General features: G+C 37.8%; 1 protein-coding gene across 8 annotated transcripts in view; it reads right to left on the reverse strand.

The window, feature by feature from the left end:
- Nucleotides 1-27,665, reverse strand: part of ADGRG6 (adhesion G protein-coupled receptor G6) — a 109,743-nt gene that overhangs the window by 42,529 nt on the left and 39,549 nt on the right. For 5 of the 8 annotated variants that reach the window (XM_071740725.1, XM_071740721.1, XM_071740720.1 and 2 more), the window contains 7 exons: nt 23,665-24,006; nt 17,437-18,057; nt 12,562-12,630; nt 9,388-9,471; nt 2,205-2,290; nt 792-844; nt 658-711 (listed from right to left, as the gene is read on the reverse strand). In XM_071740725.1, coding sequence (XP_071596826.1) covers nt 658-711; nt 792-844; nt 2,205-2,290; nt 9,388-9,471; nt 12,562-12,630; nt 17,437-18,057; nt 23,665-24,006 — 1,309 coding nt within the window. The remainder of the gene's footprint in view (nt 1-657; nt 712-791; nt 845-2,204; nt 2,291-9,387; nt 9,472-12,561; nt 12,631-17,436; nt 18,058-23,664; nt 24,007-27,665) is intronic. The other 3 variants (XM_071740726.1, XM_071740723.1, XM_071740722.1) reach the window with 1 other exon arrangement.

Below are 27,665 nucleotides of genomic sequence, written 5' to 3' on the forward strand. Positions count from 1 at the left end.
GGTGCCCTCTCCTTACTTTGGTTCTAAGATTCACTCTCATCATTTATGCCTCAGAAATCGTCCTGTTGCAAATCCCCTGGGGCCAAATTTTCAGGGAGTGTGAGCCATCTCAATTTCTTTGGCCGCCTTTGAGGCCATCCCAACTCCAGTGCCTCTGAGCCCAGCAGAAGTCAGGAAATGAGAGCATATGGTAAATAGTTTAAATCATACCAGTTTGGCTTTCAACTCCAGCATGATTTTTCAGTGTTTTGCATCTAGTAAAATGTCTGTTAACTCAAAACTCTCTGGTTCAAGAGAATAATTGTAATAACAGAGGCTAGGTATCTGTGTACCAGAACTTGTTGCTAAAGAAAGCTGGATGTGCCATACCATGCATATACAAGTTAAGTTTTGTGACAGATGAAACCTGAGCTTTGAAAAAATTATCTGTCAAGGTTTAAAGCTCAGTAGATTCAAAACAAAACAAACACAATAACCAGGATTAGTTTTCTGAGCACATCCAGAGCACTCATCTAGCCAGCAGTCATATATTTACAGACTGACAGATTATGCCCAGTAATACACAAAGAATCCAATAATAGACAATAAAGCCTGTTGTAAAGCCACTTGTAACAGCTGCCGCTGCCTCTGTCAAGAAAATGTCTTTTAAAATGTTACCTTTGAAGACTTCTTTTTTCTCTTGCTCCCTCTTTTATGGAGCCAGGGTGGATGCTATAAAAGAAATAAACATTAATTAGAGTGGGCTAATTCTCAAAAGGAAAGTAGCATAAACATCTTCCCCCTTCATTTACCTGATATTGACCACATACACAGTGTAATTCCAGTTCTGGAAAGTACGGTTGAGCTGAAAAACAGGAAGGCATTGATCACATGAATGGTGAAATGTTAATAGGGCTCTTTGTTGCTTAAGACAGAGTTAGAATTTTGCCCTCCTTCCCCTTGAGAAATCCCCTTCTGTTTTTCAAAGAAATGGGAGCACTCTCGCATTTCAGTGAGGTGATTGTTATACTAGATGTACAACTGGTAGTGAGAGATGTGGCAGAAGGAGACCTCTATAATGTCATGAGAAAGTGAACAGGTGAGTGCACAGGATGCTGAACTTTTCTTTTTCTCCCTCTCTTCCTCATGTTAAATGTTCAGCAACACATTCATTAGAAAAGATTTACTGACAAAACTACAGAGTCAATTTTCACCTAAAAGTCCACAGCCTGGTGATGTTCTTTTTAAAAATCTTTGTACTATTTATTTATGCTGAGTGGGCAATGGCTGCTCAGTTCGCCCCCTTGGGAGACACTTTTGCACACTCTTCCAGGACCAAGAGACATCTTTCTACATTCTTTGGCTCAGGCAACTACAAACTTTGCCTACTTACTGCTGCTGAGAGAACAACCTTGGGAGGTGTGGATGGCTGTATTTCAGGTTTTTGTAAGACTATAGGTGGTTTTCTTAGCTTCTGAAGGCTGAAAGCCTCCAGGTTTATTAAAAGAAAAATAAATAATAATTGGCATATATTTATGACATCATGTTTTCATGTAACCTGTTGGCATAAAGACTGCTTACAGATCGTGTGAGTGCCACTATGTCAACTGTAAAAAAGGACAGAGAATATCTGTATTCAGAGAGAAGGAACCTTCAGAGGCAGGAACTTCACAAATCCTCCACCCAGAGGGCCCAGAAAGGAGCTTATGTCTGCTAAAATGGGCTGAAAATTCAGGGGCTACTAGAAACCCCAACAACAGACCTGTGGCAGAAGACTTCTGAAGTAGAGACTATTAGGGTGAAATGGAAAAGTATATTGCCTCACACAAATGAACATTTCCTGATTTTTAAATTATTTTTATCAAAATACATGTTCAAACCACATTAGTACTGGAGAGAATAATTTTCCTCTGTAAAGTGATGTTAGACTTCTATCTCCTTCAGTGGACAATTCTGATTTCTCCATACTTTCCAAAATCTCAGCTAGATAAGTAAGTGGATACTACAGTGGAAACCTTTCAGAATTTTATCCCTAGTGCCTAACAGTGCCTAATAGCTCCAGCTACACTTGAATTAATTACTGCACAGATAATAATAGAAAGAGCTTTAGAGAACACACACTAATTTAAGAATTTACTTGGTGCTCTCCATTTCCACTTTAAGTTTCATAATATAAATGGGCAGATTCATATTTGTAATGACACAGGAAAGAAAATGTAACTTACCCATTCTGCAACCACATCATGTACTTTCGACACTGAGTTGGAGTTGGAACTAAAGACAGTTATAGATATCCTGTAGAATAGCCCACCTGTCCATTAAAAACAGCATTACAATGTTAGAAAATGAGCAAACACACCTTTTCAGTAATGAGACTTTAGTTTCATTATGAATATAAAAATTGGGCTGAATCTCAGACAGAAGGAGACCTCAAGCTAGCTCTTGTTGGTTTTACACAATGCTGGAATGAAAAAGCTGTCCAAGCTAAGGCCCATTCTCTCTAGTCCCTTCAAATTAGACAAGAAATCCCCCTCCTCTGTGTTTTTTACAGGCACTTGAAATGTGACATGGAAACTCTAAACCAATGTACATATAAATGGCACTTGGCATATGCCTTTATTATGGTCTATAAAAGCATGATTATGAAAGAGTCATGAATTTAAGAATCATAATTACTGAAGTCTGTAACACAGATAAATTCTGCTCTCAGCCCTGTTGCTATAATCTAGAATTGAAGCACTGCAAAAAAAGCCTTAAAACTTTGTGAGAGCACATGAGGCTCAAAGGCAAGACAACTGAGGACAGAATTAGGTGGAAGGAGGGGTAAGCAGACCTTGTTTTCACAGCAGTCTTTGCCCCAAGGTCTGGCAAAGTAGTAGAAGAACCCACACCAGCTTTACAAAATTGGCAGCTGAACAAACCATCTTTCAGTCACAAAATGTGTAACACTTGGCTTACAGGAATTTTACCCTCAATAAAATTGCTTTGAAATGGCACTGGATAAAACATAAATGATCTTTAAGCTCCTGAGTTGGTACATAGCACTACAAAATTTCACATCTCATTAATAACTCCATAGATACACAAATATATAATCATAACTGATATAAGTAATCATAGTTATGCTTTGTTTTAAAAGTCTATAGTTTTCACAAGTTTTTTTTTTTTTCACTAAGCTCCTAAAAATTCTGTATGATCTGGTAAGATAAAATTTCCCAGAATGTCGGGGAAGTTTAGGAGCTTCTGGATCAATTCACTAGCATGCCTGCACACATGTGGCCTTCCTTGCTTCAGGGCTGTTGCTGAATGATACATGTCTTGATCAGATACATGTATCTATATAAATCTTATGCAAATCTTACAGAAATACTATACAGGACAGAACAGGACATGACAATAATTTTACAGAAATCCTTTTGGATCTCTTGATTGTAAAGGAACTGCTCTGCCCTTCAGCCCTATTTAGACTTTTTCCTCTAGGTGCAGAAAATGTCATAATTTCACAGCTTCATAGATAATCATTTTAGAAGAGCTTGAGATAAAGGTATCTGCAAAAAAAATATCTGAACTCAATATTTTCCTCTTTTTTTTTTTGTGCATCTTTGTTATTGTTCTATTCATGAACCGGCTTGAGTATTGTTCTTCCTTTTCATTAAGGAACTGATCATATGATGGTTTACCAGCTACCTTCTTTAGTAAGCTAGGATTAAATTTTAGATATTAGTAGAATGAACTTGCTTGATTTATGTCTTGTTTTCCTCCTTTAACTCAGCAGACACACAAGTTTGATGTGAAGTTTAACCTGAAAATGTATTTTAGTTTCCTATTATTACTGTGAGAATTTTAAATTAAAAAGAGGGAAAAAAAGGTCTTGGGATGTAGAAAACTGGACTGTGGGCAAGTAGAAAATCCTTGCAAGACTTGGATCTCATTTATATTTATATATCTTTATATATAAATATATTCAATTTTATATGTATAATGTAACTTTTATATGTGCTATACAGGCACACACATACAGAAAGTGTGCATTATATATATAATCTCAAGCATTCACATATAATCATATGTATAATTATAATCTTATTTATAAACTTATGCATTTACACAAAATCACCTAATTCATAGTAACTACAAACTAGTCAACAGCTTCACGATCTCCACCAGATGGTGACCCAAAGCATGTTTAAATGAGGTGAAAAAAAAGAACAAGAACAAAGAACTAATCTACATTTAAAAACACTCCCAGGAGACTGCATTGGCTGATAGTGAACACCAAAAAAGATTTCTCAATCTCTAAATTAAACAGTGGAAATTCCACCTCAAAATGCTGAATGAAAAAAAATATTTTCATGGGCAGAAAGTTGATGAAAAGTAGCCAAAGATAACTTGAAAAAAGAACATGGAAAAACAATTCTCCTCACACCCACCAGCAACTATGAAAATATAATGATCAATGAAATACCAGGATTGTTTTGGGTTTTTTTAATTCTGTTAGAAAAATTATCCAAAAGTGGGTTTTTTTTGGAAAATCTTTGCTTTTCAAAAGTTAAATACTCAAAAATATATGAATACTGTAAATGAAAAACTTTCATACAACCTCAAACAATAAGATGTCATACAACTATATAAAATACATGGCACTCAATATATTACCCTCACAGTCTCGTGAGAGCTCTCAGATAATTATACAAAAATTAAAAATCACAGTAATGACATTTGCTATCACTAAGATACTAGAAATCCTCTTTTACTGTAATTAAATTACTATTCCATTGCTTTTTCACATGCTAAATGGTTCTCTATGTAAAGGATAAAAGCCAGATACTTCTATATTCAGTCTACAGACTGAATATCGATTAGGTAAGATGACCTGGGATTTTTTTTTCTGCATTTAACTTAACAGCTCAACATACTGTAGTTAACCTCAGGTTGGCACTGGCAGCCCAGCTCAGTGAAGAAGAAACATAAGCAAGATAAAAAGACTGTAGGTGAGCTAGTAAGTTGATTCAGTGGTGGGTAGGGGGTGGTATTTTGCTTTGTTCCAGGTGGTAAACTGGTCAAGGAATGAACATGAGTAGAAACTGCTGACTGATGTTACATTACAGAAGAAACTGGCATTTGAGACTCCATTAAAGAGTGATGAAATGGTGCAGCAGGTGTTGTCAAAGAGCCCTTCAGGACGGTGTCCTTGTTCTGAATAATAACTGCACTGTATGAAGATGGCAAAGACATCATTCATTCTTGATGACTCCAAAACAGGAGATTTGCAAAACGTCCATATTCAGCATTTTCAAAATGCAAAGCATGCGTGCTAACAATATTCAGAGAAAACATTCCTTCTCTGGGTTTGCTCAGCTTCTCTGCCAAATCCTATTTGGAAAGCCTCAGTATGGTTTTTGATGCCAGAAGAGCAGAATGTCTTATGTCTTCATTATTACCAATGGTTTCTTGTACCGTGCATAGAGAGTATTTCAGACTGTCTCCATGATTTTCAACCAAGTTTTGTCTTGAAACATTTAGATGATTTCTCGGTGTGACTTCTGTTGGCAAAATTAACTCTGCTACCTCCCACTGAGAGGTCAGGCTTGGAGAAACTTTATCAAAATGATTCTGAAAACTTTGCGGGAGTGGAGGTGTGGAATAGGTGTTGGGAGGTACACTGACTTTAGAGTTTGAATCTGAATGAAGAAAGTGCCTTAATTTCAAAGACAGTGCCAGTGGAAGGAAGTCAGAACTCTCTGAACTGACATTTTTTTAAAAAAAACATCTGTACCTGTTTGAACTTCATTTCTTGCTTTACTAAAGGTATTTGTTACAGCATAATTAATTTAAAGACTTCGAGACTGCTGTGATCCATGTGGACTTGCATTGTTTATGGAACCATTAACAAGGGAATTGATAACAAAGCAGCTTGGCTACCTCTTGAGCTGGAAGGCTGGGCTCCTGAATTCATTGGAAGCAGAGAAAGAAGCTGCTGCTTATTGTTTAGAAAGGTCATGTTGATTTGATCATTTATTATGTCCATTCCAATTTGCATGTGAAAGCTACCAAATATTGTTAATTTTTTTGTGGATTCCTTATCAAAGGAACTTACCTGTTCCCCTATAGAGGACTGACTCAAAGGTGGTTCCAGTGAAGGGGAAGAAAAATCAAAATAAAATTTACTGGTGGAAGACATGGTTGGGTTTGCAAAGTTCACTGTTAATTGCAGCTGTGATAGTGTCCTTCCATTACTGTCTGAAATTCTTTTTGAAAGACCTGGAACAAATGAACTGAAGATTTGTGCTTGCAGAGGTGATGCATGTCTAGAGAAGCTAATTACTTCAGCTCTGTGACCTAGTATTTTAATGGCAGATGTTTGTTCAGAGGTACTGTCACACTTTTCAGGTGAACTAATGGATGGCAATCTCTCTGTTGGGGAAGAAAACAGTTTATTAAATGAGAGCCACCAATTTTCTAATGGCTCTCTAGAAAACACTTGAGACGCTTCTTTCAAATGATAGGAAACAGTCCAGAAATTTGCTGTTGAAGAAGAGGAAATATGTACATATTTTGTTTGAAAATCCAAGTAATCTGAATTGCGGGACTTGTCAACTCTGTTTACGATATCTGGCTCTAATATGGAAAAAGCTGATTCTTCATTTTCATTACTTCCATAAAAAGCATTTAAATTGTTCTTCAGTACTTGATTTCTGAAGGTATCATTTGGCTTCAGAAAATAAAATGATTTTTTTAAAATAATGTGTCCAGTAATAGCTATTAGATATGTATATGCTGTCACTTTCCAAATATATGTCAGCCAACGATCATTGGTAAACAGGCAGGGTAGTTACCATATCCTTAAATGCTGAGCTTGTCCAGTCTACTCCTACCAGAAATGTTGACAATGTTAGTAGTTCTCTACTGTGTCCTAGCACTAAATCTGTTGGTTGGATGTCAGGAATAATTTTTATGTATGTTTTTTTCATGTTTTGAAAGCCAGGTGGGTTTGTATGTGGGGTCTCCAAAGAGGTTAAATTTGTAATGCCACCTGAGTGATGTTCCTTAACGTGCATAGATTTTCTAACATGAAATTCACTGTCTGCTGCTCACATGGAAGAAGTTTTCCTATCATAATTGCTTTCTGTCATTTCCAGGTAAAAATTTTCAGGTGCAAAGTCCAGAAAATCTAGACTAATTTTGGGGAATAATGATTTCTCCTCTGTAGGTGATACAGATACACTAGAAAGAGAGTGATGTCTGTCTTCTTGAATGACAGAGGTGATACGATGATGAAATACAGTCTGACTCCACCAGCTCCCAGGCTCCAAGACGTTGCTTACGTGCATGAAATTGGTTGTGCTGCTGCTGGAGGATGAAATCCACACAGTTTCTTTTTTGTGTTCGTAAGCAGTGCTGCCACTGCTAATGGGAGAGCGGAACACTGGCTTGGAGTCAGAAGGATCCAGCCCATCTGCCAAAGTTCCTGCTAACTCTGTATTAGCACTCCTGCTTTGAAGAAAAGAAACTGCTGCATTCACAGAAGGCTCTGTAACAGCATCTGCTGCATCAGAAGTGCCATGAAGTGAACTTCTAGAATGATTAAAAATATTTTCATTTGGTAGCTGATTCATCACAGTATTATCTAGGCCAATTTTTTCTGTAAAAGCAGCCAAGGTATCATTGCTGGTCTCCTCAGAAGCAGCTGACGTGGACACAGGTGGAAGAAACAAGCTGTACATGTTTTTTCTCTCTGGGTTCTCATCTAATGAGTTTTTACTGAAAGGGAGAGGCCTTTGTTTCACTGGCAAAATAATTGGGGTTGAGATAATTCCCATGGTTTTGACCCCTTCTATCTTAGACTCTTGCTGCCTCTGTGGTCTTGAATGGGAGGATTCAGGTGAATTTCTCTTCATTCTGAAGATAACTGCAGCAGGAAGTCTTAATTCCTGCAGGTCTGTGTGTAGCAAGTCACACAGTTAATGGATTAATTAAAATATACAAAACTTAGCTGTCTGTTCTTGGCTGTCTGCTCGTGGTCTAAAAATCAACTTACCAAGAATGGAAAATGGTGCCAGTTAGCTGAATGAAAGGTTAATTTGCTTCTACTGTAAATAAACCTGGCTTATTTTTCTTAGTCTTTCTACTTTCTCTTGGAAGTTTCAAAGCCAAAGGACTTAATTGTTCATTTTTTATTTATATTAACATTAATAAGGTATTTACTTATTTCTGTAGTTGCAAGAACCAGAGTGAATTTGCTCATTTTGACTACAGATTGAGTGGCTCCACAAAAAGAAGAAGAAGAAAAAAAAGCACGATTTGGAAGAAATTTTCAAGGTTTTCTTCTTACTTCTACAGCTTAGTAAATTCAGCCAGCAGGCTGAATTCAGATAAATTATTTTACATTGTCTACTGTACTGCCTGATTGCCAAGAGGAAAAAAATGCTCCAGGAATTTTAAATCATACTGTAACAACTGGTACATTTGGAAAAAAACACAAAAGCAAACCAACCAACCAATAAACAAAAAAAAAACCAGAATAAAAAAACTACAAAAATCCCCAGATTCTAATTTATTTCAATCGAACACACTGAAAAAATAAATCTTTACAAAAACTATCTGTAAGCCTCAGATGAAAATTGCAGAATTGTATCCCTGTGTTTTTAATAAAAGTTAACAACTATCTTTAACAAACTAATAAATATGTTAGCAGTGCCTTACAAAATGATGCTTAGTCTCTAGGAAACAGTGATATCATAGAATTTGAGAAAACCTCAAAAGAAATCCCTGCTTTTTTTCTGAGCTAATAATAGGCTCATTTACTACCTTATTTTTTCCCTTAATCTTTCTAAATTAAAAGTAAACGATATCTGACACTGACAGCATTTTCCCTAGTAAAGTCTGATCCAGCTCTTCTTGAAGTCAGTGGAAAGATTCCTGTTGACTCAGTGGAAGTGGCTTTGCTCCATAGGAATGATTCCACTTGGCTCCTGCACCTGAGTAGTAAGGAACAGAGAATCCCAGCATACTATCTATCAGCCTGGCTGCACAAGTGGGAGCCACACGATGCCTCATAACCTGAAGCCTTAAAACATTTCAATAGTGCTGCTCTTTTTGGACTCTTTCATAAGTCCCTCTCCCAGGCCTTGTTCTTTACATGGGTAGATACCATGAGTGACAAAAAGTGAGTCCCTTTCGTACGAGAGCCACAGAAACATGGTAAAAATAAACACCAAGTTTTGTTCTGTTCTCACCTACCTCATTCTTACATGGGTCAGTGAAGTTACGCTTGATTTATTTCAGTATATATGAGAACAGAACTGAGACATGACCCTTGACATTATAATAGTATGAAAAACACACCTTAAAATACAATAAATTGCTCTAGACACAGTACAAGGAAAAATGTAACACAGGATTTCTTACCATTGTTTGGCTTATCGTTTCTATTAGTATCAGGCATGTTAGTGGTGACAGTGGGTGGTGTAGGAGTAGTAGCATTTACAGTAGCTGGTAATAAAGATGAGAAAGAGGTGAACTTGAATGAAATTTGAATGTTAATGAGGTAAGACAAAATGGGAATAACGCATGACAACGTAAAATGAAACCAACTACACACAATGCCATAAATGTTAAATAAACACATTATTTTTTATGCACAAAGCGATGAATGGATATGAACTCAGGTTCCAGTCCTGCAATCTCCACTTTCACTGACTGCAGTGGGAGCTTTGCCAGTGTAAGGGTTGCAAGATTAGTCCTGTACTGCTTTCATAAACTCAAAAACGTCTTATGAGAGCTTCAGATCCAAACATCTGTGTCAAAGATGAGAAAATTTATCTTATAAGTTCTAAGATGCATGCACTTAGAATATTGCTTTTGAAAAGAAAAATTGTCCCTACCCGGAAAATTAAGGTGATGAGCAAACATGAAACTAAAACGTCCATGTAAGGATCCAATTAACTCCATAAAAGTCCACACACAATGGACAGAATTGAAATCAGTCTTGGAATAACTGGAGGGGAATATGCATTTTTAAAAAGCTTAGTGTAGTATCTCATCTGTGCTGTTCCGACTGACACTAACAGGAGTGACTCCATACATCTCTTGCAAATATTATCCAGGAGAACCAGCTAGAACAGAAAATTCAGAGTGAGAGCCAAAAGTGCACATTTCCCCAACAGTGGAGTGGGAAGGTATACAGGGTACAGAAATTCAAAGGCCATGCCACTAAGTTTTCAAAGAGCAGTTTAGAAAATAATTTAATTTTGTCTGGTAACTTCCAGAGTATTAAAATTCACTCACTGACAAATTTCTTTTTTCTTCAAAACTCTTTTTAAAATGTGAAGTTTGGTAGTATAATCTCAGTGTTTTTGCAGAGTTTGACCAAGAACCAACCTGGAAAGGTAATTATATTTTGCTCAAGAAATTGCACTTCTGAGGTTTTGTGCGGTTGTTTCAGCTAACTTTTTGAGTCTAAAACTCATAAACTCAGGTCTCAGCAGTAGGTTCGTTTTCAGGCTTCAATGAAACAAGAAACTTAAGGAAAGAGAAGAAGGAGTTGGAGACTGCATCAAACAGGTTCTTACTGGGAAAGTGAATATATAAGGTGACACCTTATAATAGAAAAAAAGCTCTTCTTCCATGTAACTTCAGGGCTATACCATCTGAGACACAAATGTTAGGGCTTCTTATTAATTGCATCTTTCAGCCAATGCTGCAAGAGAAGGCATCTTCTAACGAAGAAAAATATTTGTTAAGGATAATGGAGAAAATGGGTCTTTCACCACACTGCAGATGGCATAATCTAGTATCCACAAAGCTGGTTACTATTGCACAACACACAACAAGCAAACAAACAAAAAAAGATCCAAACTGGCCTCTCAGTTTAAAATAAGTCTGCAGTGCTCATGGAAATTGAGAAACATCTTTTTTTATATAAATTTCATTATTATGACAATAATGATGATGAGGAACATGGTAAATCTGATGTGCCATTTCTGAAGTGACAAACACAGAACATCAGTGACACTTTACCAAATACTTTTCAGTGAGGTAAAGAATATTACCTTTGTGAAGGTACTCATAGTATTTATTGAAGATGTGATGGTCTAAGAAGGTAAGAGAGGCAAATTTGAAAGGTAGCATCTTTTATTAGAGGCATTATCTTCTACTAGACAAGTTAATAAAGCTGGAAAAAAGGATGAGGCTTTTAGAAACACAGGCTTGTTTCGCTGAAAGTGTATCCATTTCTGCAGCCATGTTAGCTGACCTAATCAAAGACATCCTCTCCCCTTTCACACTATGCCATTTTAAAAAAGGAAAGCTCTCAGAGTTCTTCCAAGAAAATACACCAAGATCTTTATATGGTGGTTGTATTATCCTTGAAGTATAAAAAGACTAATACTGAATAATTGCTGTCACATTTACCTAAGGCATCAAAGTAGCAATATTTAGATCATATTGTGCTTTGTGCATACGATGACTGAAAAGCACTGTTTGGAATCTCATTATGGATACAACTGGCATTTCAGCTTCCCCATGGACAATACACTCCAAGACCTTGAACCAAATTTACCTCTGGAAAATCTGGAAGAAGTACACTAAAGAGTGACACAGATCTCTTTCTGTCTTCCCAAGCAGACTGCATTTTCCTTTTTATTTTTGAGCTAAATTTGATTTATTTGTAAATGACAGTTTTGAAAGAGTTCTGAGACTTCCTCCTCCCCTTTTATACTTTATTCTTTCCCATCTCCACCCTCCACTATTCAGCCTGAGAAGGATTACAGAGCTAGACATTGTTTTTGGTGCAGCTGCTGCTGAGATTAAAGTTTAACATAGGATACCACCTGATTAGCAGGTCTGTGTTCATGAAGGGGCTGTGGAAATGGGCTAATGTTGTTCATGGTATTTTTATAGAACCTCAGCCTCTAGGCTGAGAGGAAGGAATTAGCTGTCCTTGCATGTCCAGTGATTCACGTGGAATGGAAAACTTCAGGGTTAACCTATTCCTTGGATTCAGCTGAGCTGAGTTTTCAAGACAGCTTATTATTCCTTATATGTGGTAATTTTCATAATGTCAAACCATCAGTAAGTGCTGTAACAAGTGTTTTATTAACTAATAGCTGTTGGATTTCACAGTTTGACATTAAATTTTTACCTGCTAATCTAAAAGGATCTACTCTCAAAATAGTTTAATGAAAAGAAAGTAATAATAGCCAGTTCCTTTATTTACATCTGCTCATTTTTTATTTACATATGTACTCACTTCTTATCCTGGTTAATATTTTACTGTCAAAATGTGCAGAAGGCAAATAGGTGGAGAAAGAAATGAAAGCATTCGATTAATTCAGTTCTGATATAATGGAGACTATTTGGAAACTGTATTATCAAGGGAGTCATCACATTTTTTTCCACATATTGTATGTACAGGACGCCCACACGTTTGATGAGACTAAGGAATTTTTTTCTTTGTTTTCTTTTTTAATTATAGCTCACCCTTTCAGAAACAATAATAAATAAATTAAAAAAAGAAAGAAATGAAATTAAAAAATCAAGAGCAAGAAAGATGAAACTATGAAAATTACTTGGGCTTCTTACCTTGGCAAAGGCTTCCCAGGTTTGCACAGCTGGTTGGTTCAATTGCAGAAGAGGGAACTAAGTACGAGCCTTTAGAAAAAGAAAGCAAAATAATTAGGAACTAGGTATGACTGGCTACTGGGTATGAAAAACAAATATGTCTCAAAATACATAATATCTTGCAGTGACACAGTCTGCTTTCTAATTTCTTTTAATTTCTTTTAATGTTTTCCTTTTCTGTTGCAGTTCAGGGGTCATGAAAAGCCCAATGACTTTCAACCTACAGTTACTTACATATCACTCCCTGGTTTTATTTTGCTAAGTAACATTGCATTACATAAATGCAGCTTGTGTATGCTCTGTGAAATAGCTTTAAGGGGAGGGGTCAGTATGGCCACAGGATTTATGCAATCTTTGTAAGCAATAACATGCACCTCAGAGAGGAAACCACTCTCTGTTGCTCTAGCACAGGTTACCCACTACACACTTCTGAGTAATCTGCCTGTGACAGACACCAACCAGACACAAGGTGATTAAACTTGTTCCTCTGCCCAGGGCGTGGGCATGATTAGTATTCTGGTATGCATGATTTATAAGCTGATAATATTATAAGTCTGTATCTTTATTGAATTATTCATAACAACAGGACAACACTTTGATGAACTGGAGACAAAACCAGGGCACATGAGAATGGCTACAGAACTGCATTCATTCCACTTTGTGTATCCCAGCAGCAGGTACAGCTGCTTTTGGGCACTCTGTTGAAAATAATGGGACCATAGAGCATGGCATAAGCTGAACCTACAGGGAGATCTGGCCTTTTGCTTTACCGCTTCAGAATCATATTGATTCAATGAAGTTTTCTCAAGAAATACTGTATCCTTCCATAATATTAAAGAGCCACCACCCATCAGCTCATAAATATAGCTAGGGAAGTATTTCCTGTCGTGCCAGAACAGATGAAGCATGGGGCTCAACAATCATGTCAAGTTACAGACACCTCTACATGCATTGCTGACATATATAGGACAGCATTTAAAACATGATCCTCAACAAATATTAGAGCTTAGCATTTATTTTTTTTAGTAGATAAAGAAATACAGGCAAATTCACTTCCTTGGTACACGTCCTATGAATTCCAGGAAGGATGTTCTAGGTGAACATTCTACATCCTGTGTGAGACTCTTCTCTTTCCCCAAAATACATTTGCTAATATTAAGCAATATAAGCTATAAGTGATCTCCTCTCGGTTCTGTGTAAAGGAAAGAAAGTCAGCTCAGCAAATCTGTGGACCTTCATATTTTCTTCAACAACTACTTAAAAAGGAGATTCTGGTTTTATTTGGTGAAACTAAAAATCCCATTCAACTTTACAAAACACTTAATTCAGAACACTGTATAAAAAGCAGTATTTAAAGTGAATATATTCAGTAAGCTTTTTCAAGTTTTAATTGGGTGGAATTCTGTCCAGATTAGACTTTCCACTAAAGTGGAAAGTGCCCACTAAAGTAAAATGATTGGCTGCAAACAAACAATTGCTACTTTATGCAGCCAAATGGCATGGTCAGTAATGTGAACAGCAGATATGGATGTTTATTAAGGATATATTCATGCAATATATCTCACTCCAAATATCTAAAACTCAGACATCCGTATCTGCTCGTCATGCTAGACTTTATAGTCAGTGGAGAGGAACAGGCACTCCTACAGCAAAAAACTTCTGACTTCATTGAGGCATCTTCTCCAGTATGAGATGCACTGACCTTTGGAACAGCCTTGTTCATTCCACTACTCAGAAGCAGCCCTGAGGCCAACTAGCTCAGCCTGAAACATCATTCAGCAGCCTAAGGAGGACAAATCTCACCATGAGTTAAATCAAACAGCGAAGTTAAGAATCCTTCTTGCCTTTGGGTATGAACTTGCATGAAGTGTACATGAAGCAAATGCAATTGCAGGCATGGACAGACATGTGGTCATGTTACCCTGACACCGAGTAGATCATAACCTGCTGTAGGTGTAGCCAGTGTAGACTACAAAATCAGAACCAGAATGTGATTAAATGCTCCTCAGTTAGACTGCACTGAGCTGTGAACTAGTGCTGTTCACTATCGTCACCTAGGCTACTCGTTTTAAAATTAGTCCAGATACTTGGGCTGTGTACATATAGCTTTAAATGCAAGCTGTGTGAAGGTATGGCAATAAAACCAGAATTCCATCAAGTCTTCCAGAAACACCCCACCGTGATTGCACAGCTGTGAAAACATTAGTCTAAGGAATAAACCAGGAGAAGGTAAAACTATGAAAAGATTATCTGGAACAGTTTGCCAGTGTTTTTATGCTCTGTAAATCTACTTGAAAAAGCTTTGTCTGAAAAACCATGAAAATAATACCCCTTGAAAAATGTAAGCACTATACAGGCAGGCGCAGATATGTTGAGATCACTGCTAAATGCTTGGTTTGTTTGGGGGTTTTTTTGTTGTTTTTGGGGGTTTTTTGGTATTTTTTTTAAAGATACATGATGTTTCCTGGGGAAGCACTATTGGAGCTGAGCAAACCCCTCTTTTCTGCATAAATCCTTCCATTGCTGCTAAATGAAGCCTAATCAGTTAGAGTCATCTACCCGCTGTCAGAGGTTTATTCATGGTTGATAGCCTTACTCATCAACTCTCATGTTGAAAGCTGGCTTTACAATGCAGACTTTTATTCAAGAAGATGAAGAGAAGAAAATTCTAACAATTCCATCTCTGGGATTACTAACCATTTTTGAAATGGCACTGCACCCTTCATTTTTGTTTAGGAAGCACTATGGTTCAGGAAAATTGTATCACAGGGTGTTATTTAACATCTTTGAAAGAAAAAGACTGACTAGGGAGTTAGATTTCTTGTAGGCTTATTTAGAGGAAATAACAATCCTTATATATAGATACACTTTATGTGGCTTGTATAGACACCAAGGCGTAACATACAAAAGCTTATATATGTTTTCTAAAATTATTTTCTGCTGTAAGGAAACTGCCAAAAAATGAGATCCCAGGGAATAAAGCTGTGGAATGATAATAAATGTATTGTTTCCGTGACTGCCACTTTGATATTATATTTGTGTCACAGGACCGTACAGTCTTTAGCAGAAAGGAGAACAAAATCCATACTCCAGCCAGAATTAAATGAGACCTCAACATTTACAGAGGCCTAGGTAGGTTATTCAATAGAAGTGTCAAGGTAAGTCTTCACAGTGTAGTGGTGTAAGACTTTCTGGGAAGTTCTTTCCTGTCAGATCAGTTTGTATTGATGGAAAAGCAATACGTTTTTAGTCCAGAATGACTTCATCAGTCACAATCACTGCTTAGATCAGCCTTTTCTTTGTTCTGGTAGAAGGGAGAAGGCACCTAGTAGCTTGTATTTTTATAGAGGTATTGCATAAATCCTGCTGTAGCAGAGGCATGCTGAGAGCTGTCCCAGCGAGTTCAGTTGTGAATGAGTACCTCATGTTTTGGTTTAAGTAAAGTAAAGAAAGCAAGATGGGTTTTTAGCCACCCTAATCCCTCATGAGCTATTAGATGCAGAAACTAGCACGCCTTAATGATGCCAGCTTCTGTTTCAAGCTAAGATTCTCAGAGCGCTGACAGATGCTCTGTCAGGAGATGCTAATTATATTGACACTATTTAAACTATGTTTAAGCAAATAAGTAGTCAGGTGTCAGAGCAGCAAGAAGGCAAACTGGAGAGGACAACATTAGATATTAATAGACCCCACACGGTTCAGAAAGAAGTAATATTTGTTTACTTTTTTGTTTGGGTGGGTTTTTTGGTGGGGTTTTTTCTGTTTGTTTGTTTGATTGGTTGGTTTGGTTTTGGTTTTGTTGTTTTTTACACATGTGTAATTGCTACATCAGGAAGGATCCAAGTCTGTGGACATGGCAGTTTAATACCAGTTGATTTTCACAGACATCGTATGTATGTATATGGGCTAATGCTGGCATGATTCAGATTTTCCCCTATGCATTTTATAATTAGCCAAATATCTCTGAAGTCGTTCCTAATGAAAATATTTTCTTTATGTTTTTTTTAAAGTAAGACTGGTCCAAAGTGAGCAAGATTTTTCAGTTTTAATTTTTTTTTTTTTCATGGAAAAAATGATCCAATAGAAAAATGTCAACCATCTGTAATAATATACACATATATGAAAATTACACCTGAATACTTATGTGTCTGAGCCATGAAAAGGTTGGACAAAGTATAGAAATTTATGGTCTGGAGTAATCTACAGGAAGAAAGACCTTCAGTAATTACCAATTAAAAGAAGGACTAATATTGTGTCATCAGGAAGATAAAATCCAGTGATTCTGATCTAAAACTTTTCTTCCTGTATGTCTCCTTTCACTTAATCCTTTCTCCTAGCTTTCTGTCTCATATGCATTATTGTTTACTTTTGCTGGTGCTGCACACGCATCACAAGACTATCAAGTACTCTTTCTGGATAATTAGAGAGCCAGAAGTATAAAAACATTTACTAAATGGTTACTTCACTAATTTTTTTTCTCCAGAGATCTTACTTGAGGCTAGCAGGTACTTTACTGTTATCTCCATTTTGTATAAATAGAAGGCCAATAAACAAACTACTTAGTAAAAACTTCGATCTGCAGATGATGTCCAGCAGCAATTCAATACACTTATGGAACTTATTCTTTAGGGAATCAAATCATATGATTTCAAAGCCTCTGTGTTTAGTAGAACTTGAGATAAAATCTGAAAAAGGTAAGACCTAGTAGTTTTTCTTCCACAGGAAATCTCTCTTTTTTTTTTTTTTTTCCCCTGCTGTGCTGGTATATATATATACAGTAAAATGCAGAAGTGTGGGAGGAAAGCAAGCAAAAAAGATTTGGCAAGGCATACTCACCACAACTCAAATTGTTTCCTGCTTTCAGTGCCGAAGTTGGAATACTCCAGAATTCATTTTCCCAGTCTACAATGTTTCCTTTCACATCACAGCTGAGGTTGGCCAGTGTTTGCGCATTCATGGTGAAATTCCAGAGGCGGAAGTTGTAAATGTCCCCATTTAGAGAGCTCACTTCGTTGCTGTTAGAGCCCAACACCAGCCTCCCATTTCCAGGGATTACTTTGCCAGAGATACCCGGACAATACACTGTGTGATAGGTGCTTTTGACATATATACCTATACTGCCTGAGAAGCTCTCCCTTGCAATACAGAGCTGTTGAAAGGTTTCTGTGAAAAACTCTGCACTTCGGGGCAATGCATTCTCAAGGATGCACTGTGTGCCTGAGATGGACAGAAAATGGCCTTTTGTGGTCTTCCCAAAGCTGAAGAATTCTGTTGACAATGCATCAGTGTATGAGAAAACCTTCCAGTCATCGTTGTCATCGCTGCTGCCCTTCGTTGCTTCGAAGCAGAGAGTAAACTGGCTGAGCTCTGGCACTGAGACAGTCTCTGCCACAGACGCAGCATCGACGTCAGGAACCTGGGGAATGATGACTTTCTGATTTCTCAGAGACACAGCAACTAGAACCAAGATCAGATAAATAAATTAATAACAACAACAACAACAAAAATCATCATACGGAAATAGCGCAGACCAGCAACAGGGGCTGAAGTAACATTCATGAAATTAAACAGTCATCAGGTGGCTTTTATCACAGTAACACACAGGAAGGGGAATTTGGCTTGGGAATGCATGAAGCTGAAATCATGCAGAATTGCTTTGCAGTATCAGAGAATGCTGAGCTACACAGAGTTAACAACCTCTGAAGTTGCATTTGGAGCAATATTAAGACATAGTAGCTTCTAACCTCCAGCTCTGCCTCACCTCATTCATATATAAGCCTCTTATATCTTATAAGGATACATTAGGCAATGGAATAAATCAATTATTTGAAAAACATAGTATGACTTGCTTTTAAGATATTTTAATTAATTGTCTGCATGAATGCACTACACCAATGAAATTCAGGCCTTGCACTTTTAAATATCACAACAGAAGAAAGCCCCCTTTACATTCCTTGGCAACCTGAAGCTTTTTGTTCCTGAATTAAGCACATAGATTTGTGCAAAGCATTAGGCATTTTCCCATTTTGTCCCCAGCAGCCTTCTGGGTGAACACTGCAATTGTGCTCATTTATATCCAAGCTGTTCACTACTTGCTAATATTTTAGGTGAGCAGTTTTGGATTTTTGTACAACTACCTAGAAATAATTCCTTTTCTTGCAAATATGGGCTGCAGTGAGAGTATTTAGGCATGGTCAGAATCACTCTGTCTCTAAATGTATTAAGAATTCCCATTTGCACTGGCATAATGGCAGTCAACGAATTTGAAAACCAGTATCATACGACACATGCTTTTTTCTCCATGGGTATATTAATGACAATTCTATTCACTCTACTTTGGAAAATGTTATTAAAAAAATTAAAAAAAAAAGTTTAAATATGTTCAGCTTTATTAGCACATCTATGTCAGCAAAGTTCTTCTAGTAAACTTCTCCATGGAAAGAAGTTTCAGTCATCGAGGTCAAAAAGACCAGACTGACCAGAAGACTTCTGGTTCTGCATTTCTGAAGCAGATGACATCTCCAGTGATTGTCTGCTACCTCATATACACATTTTCACAGTATATATGCTGGAAATGAAGTTTTTTTTCTGGAATAGAAAAACTTGAGTTGTGAAGACTAACTGCCACAGTAGTCCATCACTAGTCTTACCTGGGATTTTTTTTAAGTGATGCCACAACACATCCGTTAATTACTACACCTGTTTCCTTCTCAGAATTGAATTAAAACCTTTCAATATGAGAGGGTGAGACATGCAAGGGAAGGGTGACTGTCACACCACACTTAGGAAGAGAGACAGATATAGAAGCTATAAGGATTCTGTGGAGTCCGTGGTATTGCAATTTCCCTTTGCCAGATGCTTGCAAAGACTCTGAGCTTCAAACTACCATATTTGGATATACACAAGGGCATAATTTGACCATTATATAGTAAAATAACATAAGCATTGCACATTATCCACCAACCCAACAATTCCAGCAAATGGAGGCAAGAGAAAAATACTTTTAGTATTTTTTTAGTTACTGGATTTAATTTGTAGATTTTTTTTCTTTCCAAGGGCAAAAGTATGTTGTAAGAATTTTATAGATAGAAAATGTCCTCAACTCTCCATTGAAAACAGGGGCTTTTTTTTCATGGGTTAATTATACTGTAAGCTTCTTTACGTAACATGGAAAGTGTTCCCAGAAGAAGTATAAGGATTCTAGACTTGAAAAAGGAGAAAGGTCATTCATATGAATGTTGTTCAGCCTGTGCTAGGGTGGTCAGGAGAGTTATGGACCACCTGGTAACACTTAAACAGTATAAGAAGAGAAACAAGCAGGGAGGACATTGCTCTGGTACTAAGCAAGTAAATCTGCTCAATTTTGATGTACTCATCTGAGAGATTTAAGCACTGGCACTGTCCCCACACAGTGAAAGGGCAAAACTGACAAGTATTTTGTTCATGTGGATAAAACAGAATCCTCACATCAGCATAAAGCACGGCTCCTTTTCCTGATTGTTTTTGCACAGCCAGTTGTCATACTGATGAATTTCAGATGTTAGTATTGGAGAAACTGCTTATTCTCTGAGGAAGAACATACATGTATTATTGGAATATTCATCCAGCTGTTTACACTACTTTCAGGATTATGTTAGATTGTTTACATTAGAAAGATAATATGATTAGAGTGGACAGGGGTTTTTTTGGACACACTGATATTTACTCACAAAGAATGTACCAAAGTCTTGGCAGCCCAGACACAACAGACAGCAGACCAGCAACAGGCAGCTCACTGTTCTGAGAATCACATCTGCTTTTATGGGAGTGTTGGGATGACACAATGCCTTTCTCTTCTGCCTTCTAGAGGTCCTAGCTTACTTGCAGCTCATCATCTCACATCTCATACACTTCTTAACACATAAGCAAGCCTGGAGTCCCTAGGCTGTACTTAACAATCCTTTGCAGGGAAAACTGTATTCCTGCCAGCTGACAGTCTTTTCAGCATGGCTCGGTGCTGGAGTGGTGGCTTCTGCTCCTCCCAGCTTCACTGCTTTCAACTTCAATTTCACTTATGCAGGAAGAAATGCATCAGCTTCAATGAGCTCTGCAAGTGTTTACATACCAAATATCTTTTTGAGTTTTTTTGTTTCTACTGCACATAACTGTGTTTTTAATATGGGCTACTGCAATACTGCTTAACTGTGTGCTAATTTTACATGACATCGTGTCAAGCACTCCTGTACTAACAGAGGTCTGTTGGCTCTTCTTCCTCTCTTTTTGGTTACTGAGTGATTTCTCTCCAGTGGAGCTATTACTTAGGTAGCTAAATAATGCTAGAAAACTACGTAACATGCCAGCTCTTCAGCTGGTGTAAACTGACATAATTCCCCTAAGACTAACAAAGCTGCATTCATTTACTGCACCTGAGGATATGGCCCTGCTACGGTTGCATGGATGTGAATGACTATCTCGTGTTTTTGTTTGAATAAAGCAAAGCAATAAAGATGGAATTTTTTTTAGCCACCCTAATCCCTCATGAGCTACCAGATACAGAAACTAGCACACTTTAATGATGCCAGCTGCTGTTTCAAGCTAAGATTTTCAGAGCACTGAGAAAAGGACTTGGAGGGTGATGTAGTAGATGAGAAGTTTGGCATGAGCTTCCAGTGTGTGCTCACATCCCAGAAAGCCAACTGGATCCTGGGCTGCATCAAAAGAAGCATGGCCAGCAGGGTGAGGGAGGGGATTCTGCCCCTCTACTCCGCTCCTACGAGACCACACCTGGAATACTGCAAACTGCTTTGGAGCCCCCAGCACAGGAAAGACATAGACCTGCTGGAGAGGGTCTGGAGAAGGGCCACAGAGATGATCAAAGGGCTGGAGCAGCTCTGCTACAAAGACAGGCTGAGAGAGTTGGGGATATTCAGCTTGGGGAAGAGAAGCCTCCAGGGAGACCTTTTAGCAGCCTTCAGGAGGGGGCAGTCTACAGGAAAGACGGGGTGGGGCTTTTCAGCAGAGAAGGTAGTGATAGGACGAGGGGTAATGGTTTTAAACTGGAAGAGGGTAGATTTACTTTAGGTATCAGGAAGAAAATCTTCACCATGAAGGCAGTAAGATACTGGATAGTTGGGTAGTAAGGGTAGTAAGATACTGAATAGGTTGCCTAGGGAGGTTGTTGATGCCCCCTCCCTGGAGAAGTTCAAGGCCAGGTTGGATGAGGCCTTGTGCAACCTCATCTAGTGGGAGGTGTCCCTGCCCATGCAGGGGGTGGGATCTTGATCTCTAAGGTTCCTCCCAACCCTACCCATTCCGTGATTCTCTGATTCTGAATCTGGTGGAAGTTAAAGATTTGGGGTAACATAGCAAAGTTCAGCAAGCCTCAACACAAAAGTTTCTGAATTTATATATATATATATATAAAACATTAAAATACAAGTGATACCGCTACTCATACTGGGGATTAGTCTTACTCTAAATGAAAGAATATTTTCCAAGACTATTTAACTTTAATGGTGCTATCCATGAACATAGTATACTATTCAGTTTGGCATAGAGGTAATATTTTTGCTTTCATAATATACTGCCTATAGGTATATAAACAGAAATGGTTTCCTGACAATACCTGTGGACCTTTCCTCTCTTGCTCATTGAACACTGAGAGCCACTGCATCTTTCATTTCCAACTGTAAGTAATTTTAACCCTTATCCTCTTACTTGAACATTAAAATATTAGAGGAATAAAGAAATAAGAAATTTTGTATAATCAGATTGTGTAGATTTTTTTGTAAGTTACTTGATTTTTACTATTAACAATACAGAGAGAGCTGCTATTTTCAAATAGGAAAACTCAGAAAATTTGCTTCCACTTTCAGAAGAGGACAGGTGCTCCTAGAATTAATCCTACATTCATTTCATGAGCATGAAAGGACCTCAGTAGAAAGCAATATTTTTAACTCCTCTGATATTATGTTACCTTTCTTCTTTTCAGAACTGCACATAAATTTGGTTGGCATTATCAGGACTACTTTTGTCTAATGAATCTTACTTTAAAATATATAATATCTGTGATAAATATATATTTTTTTCATTAAAGCTGTGAAGAAGATGTGCTTGGGTCTGAAGATATAACTGCAAAAATCCGTGCTCTGTGTCTCTACAACAGCCAGCTAACCAACAGAAAAGAAATGTTATATAATAATAGAACAGCTCATTGTAACAGTACTATTCAGAATAAAGTGTGTGTCTTCAACAAAAAGAAAGCCTGCTGAGAGCATGCAACTGTAAACTCTAACCCTGAACTGGAATGAATAAGTTGCAGCATATGGGGCCTGTGAGTGATCATCCTAATGCCCTCGGTTACCTCACTGCCTTTTACTGTCACATGAGAACAACTTCTAATTAATGCTTTTAACAACAAAACAAAGATAAGTCTTGTGTTAATTGTACCCTTATGTACTAGAGAAAAAAGCATGAGTGTGGGTTTTTTGTAGTTCTTAGGTTTTTAAAATCTAAGCATTTCTCTGCATTTAAGGAAGAGAAAGAAAGGTCAAGGAACTGGAACAAGAGGTAACCATTTTGCAATGTCAGTTCATCCCTGGGAGTTTGTTCTAGAAGCTGGAAGAAGAGAAGCTCTTGAGAAGTTCTGACTCCTGCAGAAACTCCTCCCCACTGCTGGGTGTTCCACTGGGCCAGAGGTCCAGACTCCTCTAGTTTCTGACTTGAATAAGTTCCCTCTCATGCTCTCCTTTTAGGTGTTTACATCCCTCTGCAGGTACACTGCCCTGACGGACAAGTGTCCTGCTTCCAAACCCTTCAGCGTAAGTCTAAAGAGAGAGGCAATGTTAGGCCTAAAAGCTTTATATATGAAAAGCCCTTCCAACTCACTTGATGTCATCCCCTAGAATAAATTAATTTCTTTTTATCCAAAACAAAATAAATTAGTTACAAAACATACAAGAGAACTCTGAAGTTTTATCCTGCATCCTCCCCATCCTTTCTCTTCTCGTGGAGGACCCGATTCCTCCAAGAAGTGCTCTTCTAATCCTTATAGGATATTTCCTATATTGCTTTGGGTTTACTTACTTCGTACATAGCTGGCATTAAAGCCTTTCTTTTGTATGCTGAAATCACTTTTAAATGACACAATCATTTCATTTCCGGTAGAGTTGTAGGATAATCCTTTGGCAGTGATGCCACAAAGGTTCATTGGGCTTTCGCCATTGTCTAATGTCAGTGAATCATAAATGCAGCCCGGAGCCTCTTCAATGTCAAAGTCTATAAATGTCAGCTGTATGATGAATCCATGAGGTGCTCGAATGATCCACTTGCACGCTTGGCTGTTGGGATAATCACTAGGGAAGCAAGGAGAAGTGAAAACTCCAGAAGGTTCAGTTAGCACGATCCTACAGTCATAGCATCCATGAGCTGGCAACAAAAACAGAGAAAGGCTGGAGATCAGGTAGAGGAATAACTTAACAGGAAAGTAATCAATCATCAACACAATTACTAAATTTCTTTCCACACAGAAAAAGATAAACAGATGGGAGGAAGACAGACAGAAAATGGCCTGGTTTCTAGCAGGCAAAATGCTGGAGGAGTAGTACAGCGAAACAGTATTTTTTATAAGAAATCCTAAAGAAAAGAAATATAAATGAATGATGCTTCTAAATACTCAGTTATTCACACAATATGTATTGCTATATATTTTGACCCAAGAAAGGCAAAGCAAAAGCAAAATTTTTGAATTCACAGAGACAAACAAATTCTTAAGCTGTGACTTCTCAAAAGATGACTGGTATCATTTACATTTTTTGGCTGCTGGTCTGATGCTGACTGGTGCCTATTCCAGCAGCTCTCTGTCATGCTATTGTTTCCAGTGGAATGTCCCTGGAATGCACCAGCACAAGAGATGGGTTGAAGAGTAGCAGAAGCAGCAGCTCTGCAGAGCTCCCGAAGGTTAGTCATCAGCATTTCCAGCAGATGCTCTCCACATCACCCAGAAGGGTAACTTCTGGTGAAAATTACTCCACTCTTCCCATGCTGACTCAGCTCCATTGACACAGTTGTGGCAGTCAGGCTTTGACAAACTCTCATCCTATTTCTCATACAGCTTTGCTCAACCTGCTGTACTTACCCACAAGAATTTCAGTCACGGTTAGCCCCCAGTGCTGCATTTCTTGTTTGGTTTACATTTGTTCATTTACCATGCATTTGTTTAGTGTGTTATATGATATAATTATCGTGAACTGCCTCCTGCTTAAGACTAGAACAGTTTGCCTAAGTTGCACTGAACAAGTTATCTGGGAACTGAGTATCGCCAATAGATTCAATGAAAGAAACCAACTGGTTCATGTACACTTAATTACTTTGCAAACATTTTTTTTAGGCCACAATCCTGTGTCTAGTACTACAAGTATGAAAAAAAATAAAACAATGTGAACATGCGTTATCAGTTGCCCAAGCTAAACGCAACTAAAAAAGTTCTCAGGTGTAAACTACAGGTGTAAAATAGGAACGAACGTAGTAAGCTCCTACAAAGAGCCCTTGATGTTTCATTCCACTGCTTGGGTCCTGGTACTGTTCTGTCACATTCAGGTGGTGTTTGGCCTAAGCAAATGGACCCTTACTCTGTGAAGGGGCACAGCAAAAGAAGAAACAGTTTATATCTGCCAGGAGAATTACAGCTTTTTTATAATTTTTATTTGCAAATCACAAATTCGCAGAGCCCCAAAGAGGTAAAGAGGCAATTAATTAATTGGCTCTCAGAGACAAATACAGTCTGGTTGCATTAGATAAGATCAGGGGGATGCTTATTTATTCAAATGAGGGAGAAAAAAAAAAGGTGTTTGAAAGATTTACAGATAGCTTTTTTGGCCCTCAGGACACTGCAAAACTTATTCTGTGTAGTACAAACAGGAGCCTGTCCACTAAATTTCTCTGCAAATCCTTACAGTCAGAGGACTATGCTCACTTGCCCATAAGCCCTCCTGTTCCATTTATTAACCAGAGAGGTAATATTTACTTATCAATACGGTGGCTATAAATCCTGCAGTTGTACAAACAGATGATAGCTTTGTCCAGTGGATTTTGTCTACATAGTTATGATTTTTCAGAGAACCACCCTAGATGGAGAAGAGGAGGGAGAGGATAAGCACACCCTAGGCCATAAGCCACCGCTGTCTCCTAGTCCAGGGCGAGTGAGCCTCTCCCAAGGCAGAGCAGCTGGAAGGCTCAGAAATTCACCCTCCTGCCTTCCTTATTGCTAGCATGAGGGCTACAGGGGCTGAGGATCTGGCAGCACACCACACCCACTCTCCTACTCATTCCTCCCAGAGAAATAAATGACAGAGAGCAACGTGGCCAGCTGATGCCCTGTGCATCCAGATGGACCTGAAGGCAAGGACTAAGCTGTTAAATGACGTAAATACATATAGGAACGAGGCTGTTAATGCAAACTCACTCAGCCTTGGACCCATCAAGTAAATCTTAAGGGCACTAAAAAAAAAAAAAAACAACCAGAAAAAATATGCCACTTGGTTTATTGGTAGAATATTACATTCAACCTGAGACTGGAAAAGTCAATTTAGTCCATCTAAAAGAACACAGACATTCAGAAGAGAACCCTGTCGCTATCAATTCTATTGATCACCAACACCCAAAACAGGACCCTGTTCTTGAGTATTTATCATTGTTTTCACAGCTGACTAAAAAAAAAAAAAATCCATCAGTACATGTAACAAAAATACTTTTATCCCTGCTGCCTGTCACCATAAATAAAACCCCAAGTTATTTATGCTACTGTATTTTTTCCTCACTTAATCCTTTGGCTAACATGTTTTCATTTTATTATATCCATATTGTTTTTTTGGGTTTTACAGAATTAACGCAAAAAAACCAGCCCCTAAATTTAGATAGGAAAATAAGTGCTCAAAACTTTACATACACAGAAGAAACAGATTTGGTGAGGAAAATAGTTTACGTTTTTGAAGTGGGTTGGTTCCATTTTGGCATAGTAGCTATTCTGTCCATGACTGCAATTTGAAGGAGAAATAACCTGTTTTCATGCAAATGTCCACAGTAGTAAGTAAAAAGAAAAGAAAACAAACAACAAAACTATATATAAACAGAATGGTTTTGAATGGAACTTTTTGCACAGCTTCTCATGAGACAGTTATTTTTCTATAAACACCACCTATTTTACTCATTAAAGAGAAAAATTGCTGTGGCAACCCCAGGCTGTCAGCCAAAGCTGACGGATATTTTGCAATCCGATTGGCCCAGAACAGTTCTGAACTGTGGATACTGAACACTTGTTGCAATACACACCACAAGCAATCTGAGATATTTTATTGATTTTAATGGGAACAAATTTAGGTACGATGTTCTTGGTCAGGAAACCCACATATGCAGAACTTTCCTGTCAAGTATTTTTTACCACCCTATGCCAAAGGAAATTCACTCTCTAAATATATTTTATCTAATAAAAGTCTTCATTTTGTCCTACTCTTTCTTTCTTTCTCCTAATGAAAATTAATGCCTTCCCCATATGTTGAAATCAGGCACTTAATTTCAAAATTTCCTAAACTGAAAGTTTCACTGTGCAATTCGCTTGTCTTCACCATGAAAACACCCTGGAGCATGGTTTTCATTTTGTAGCTACTTTTTTGATTTTAATTTTTCTGCAAGACTCATGCTTCCGATAATAAATGAGTAATTAAGCACTTCAACACTACACTAACAAGGAATATTAATAAATTCCCAAAAGTTAACCAAAGTTATCTAAGTGATTCACAAATATCATTTTACTTCAGAACGGGAACTGACTTGAGGAGAAATGTTTTTTTCCCTCCTACCATGCCCATTTTATAAAGATAAATATAGACACAAATATAATGCGCAAAAATTTCTGAGGATTTTGGGTTCCTAATCTGAGAAATGACAGTACTGATTTTCCTTTACTAATTATTATTTGTACAGGGTTTTATATGTCCAAGCACACTTGGACATGACTTTAAACTGCAGCTAGGAGAGCAGTCTGCCAATCTGGCCCACAGTAGAAAATCCAAAAAAAAGTACATAGTGGC

The sequence above is a fragment of the Heliangelus exortis genome, chromosome 3 (assembly GCF_036169615.1).
Source record: "Heliangelus exortis chromosome 3, bHelExo1.hap1, whole genome shotgun sequence".
Lineage (NCBI taxonomy): Eukaryota > Metazoa > Chordata > Aves > Apodiformes > Trochilidae > Heliangelus > Heliangelus exortis.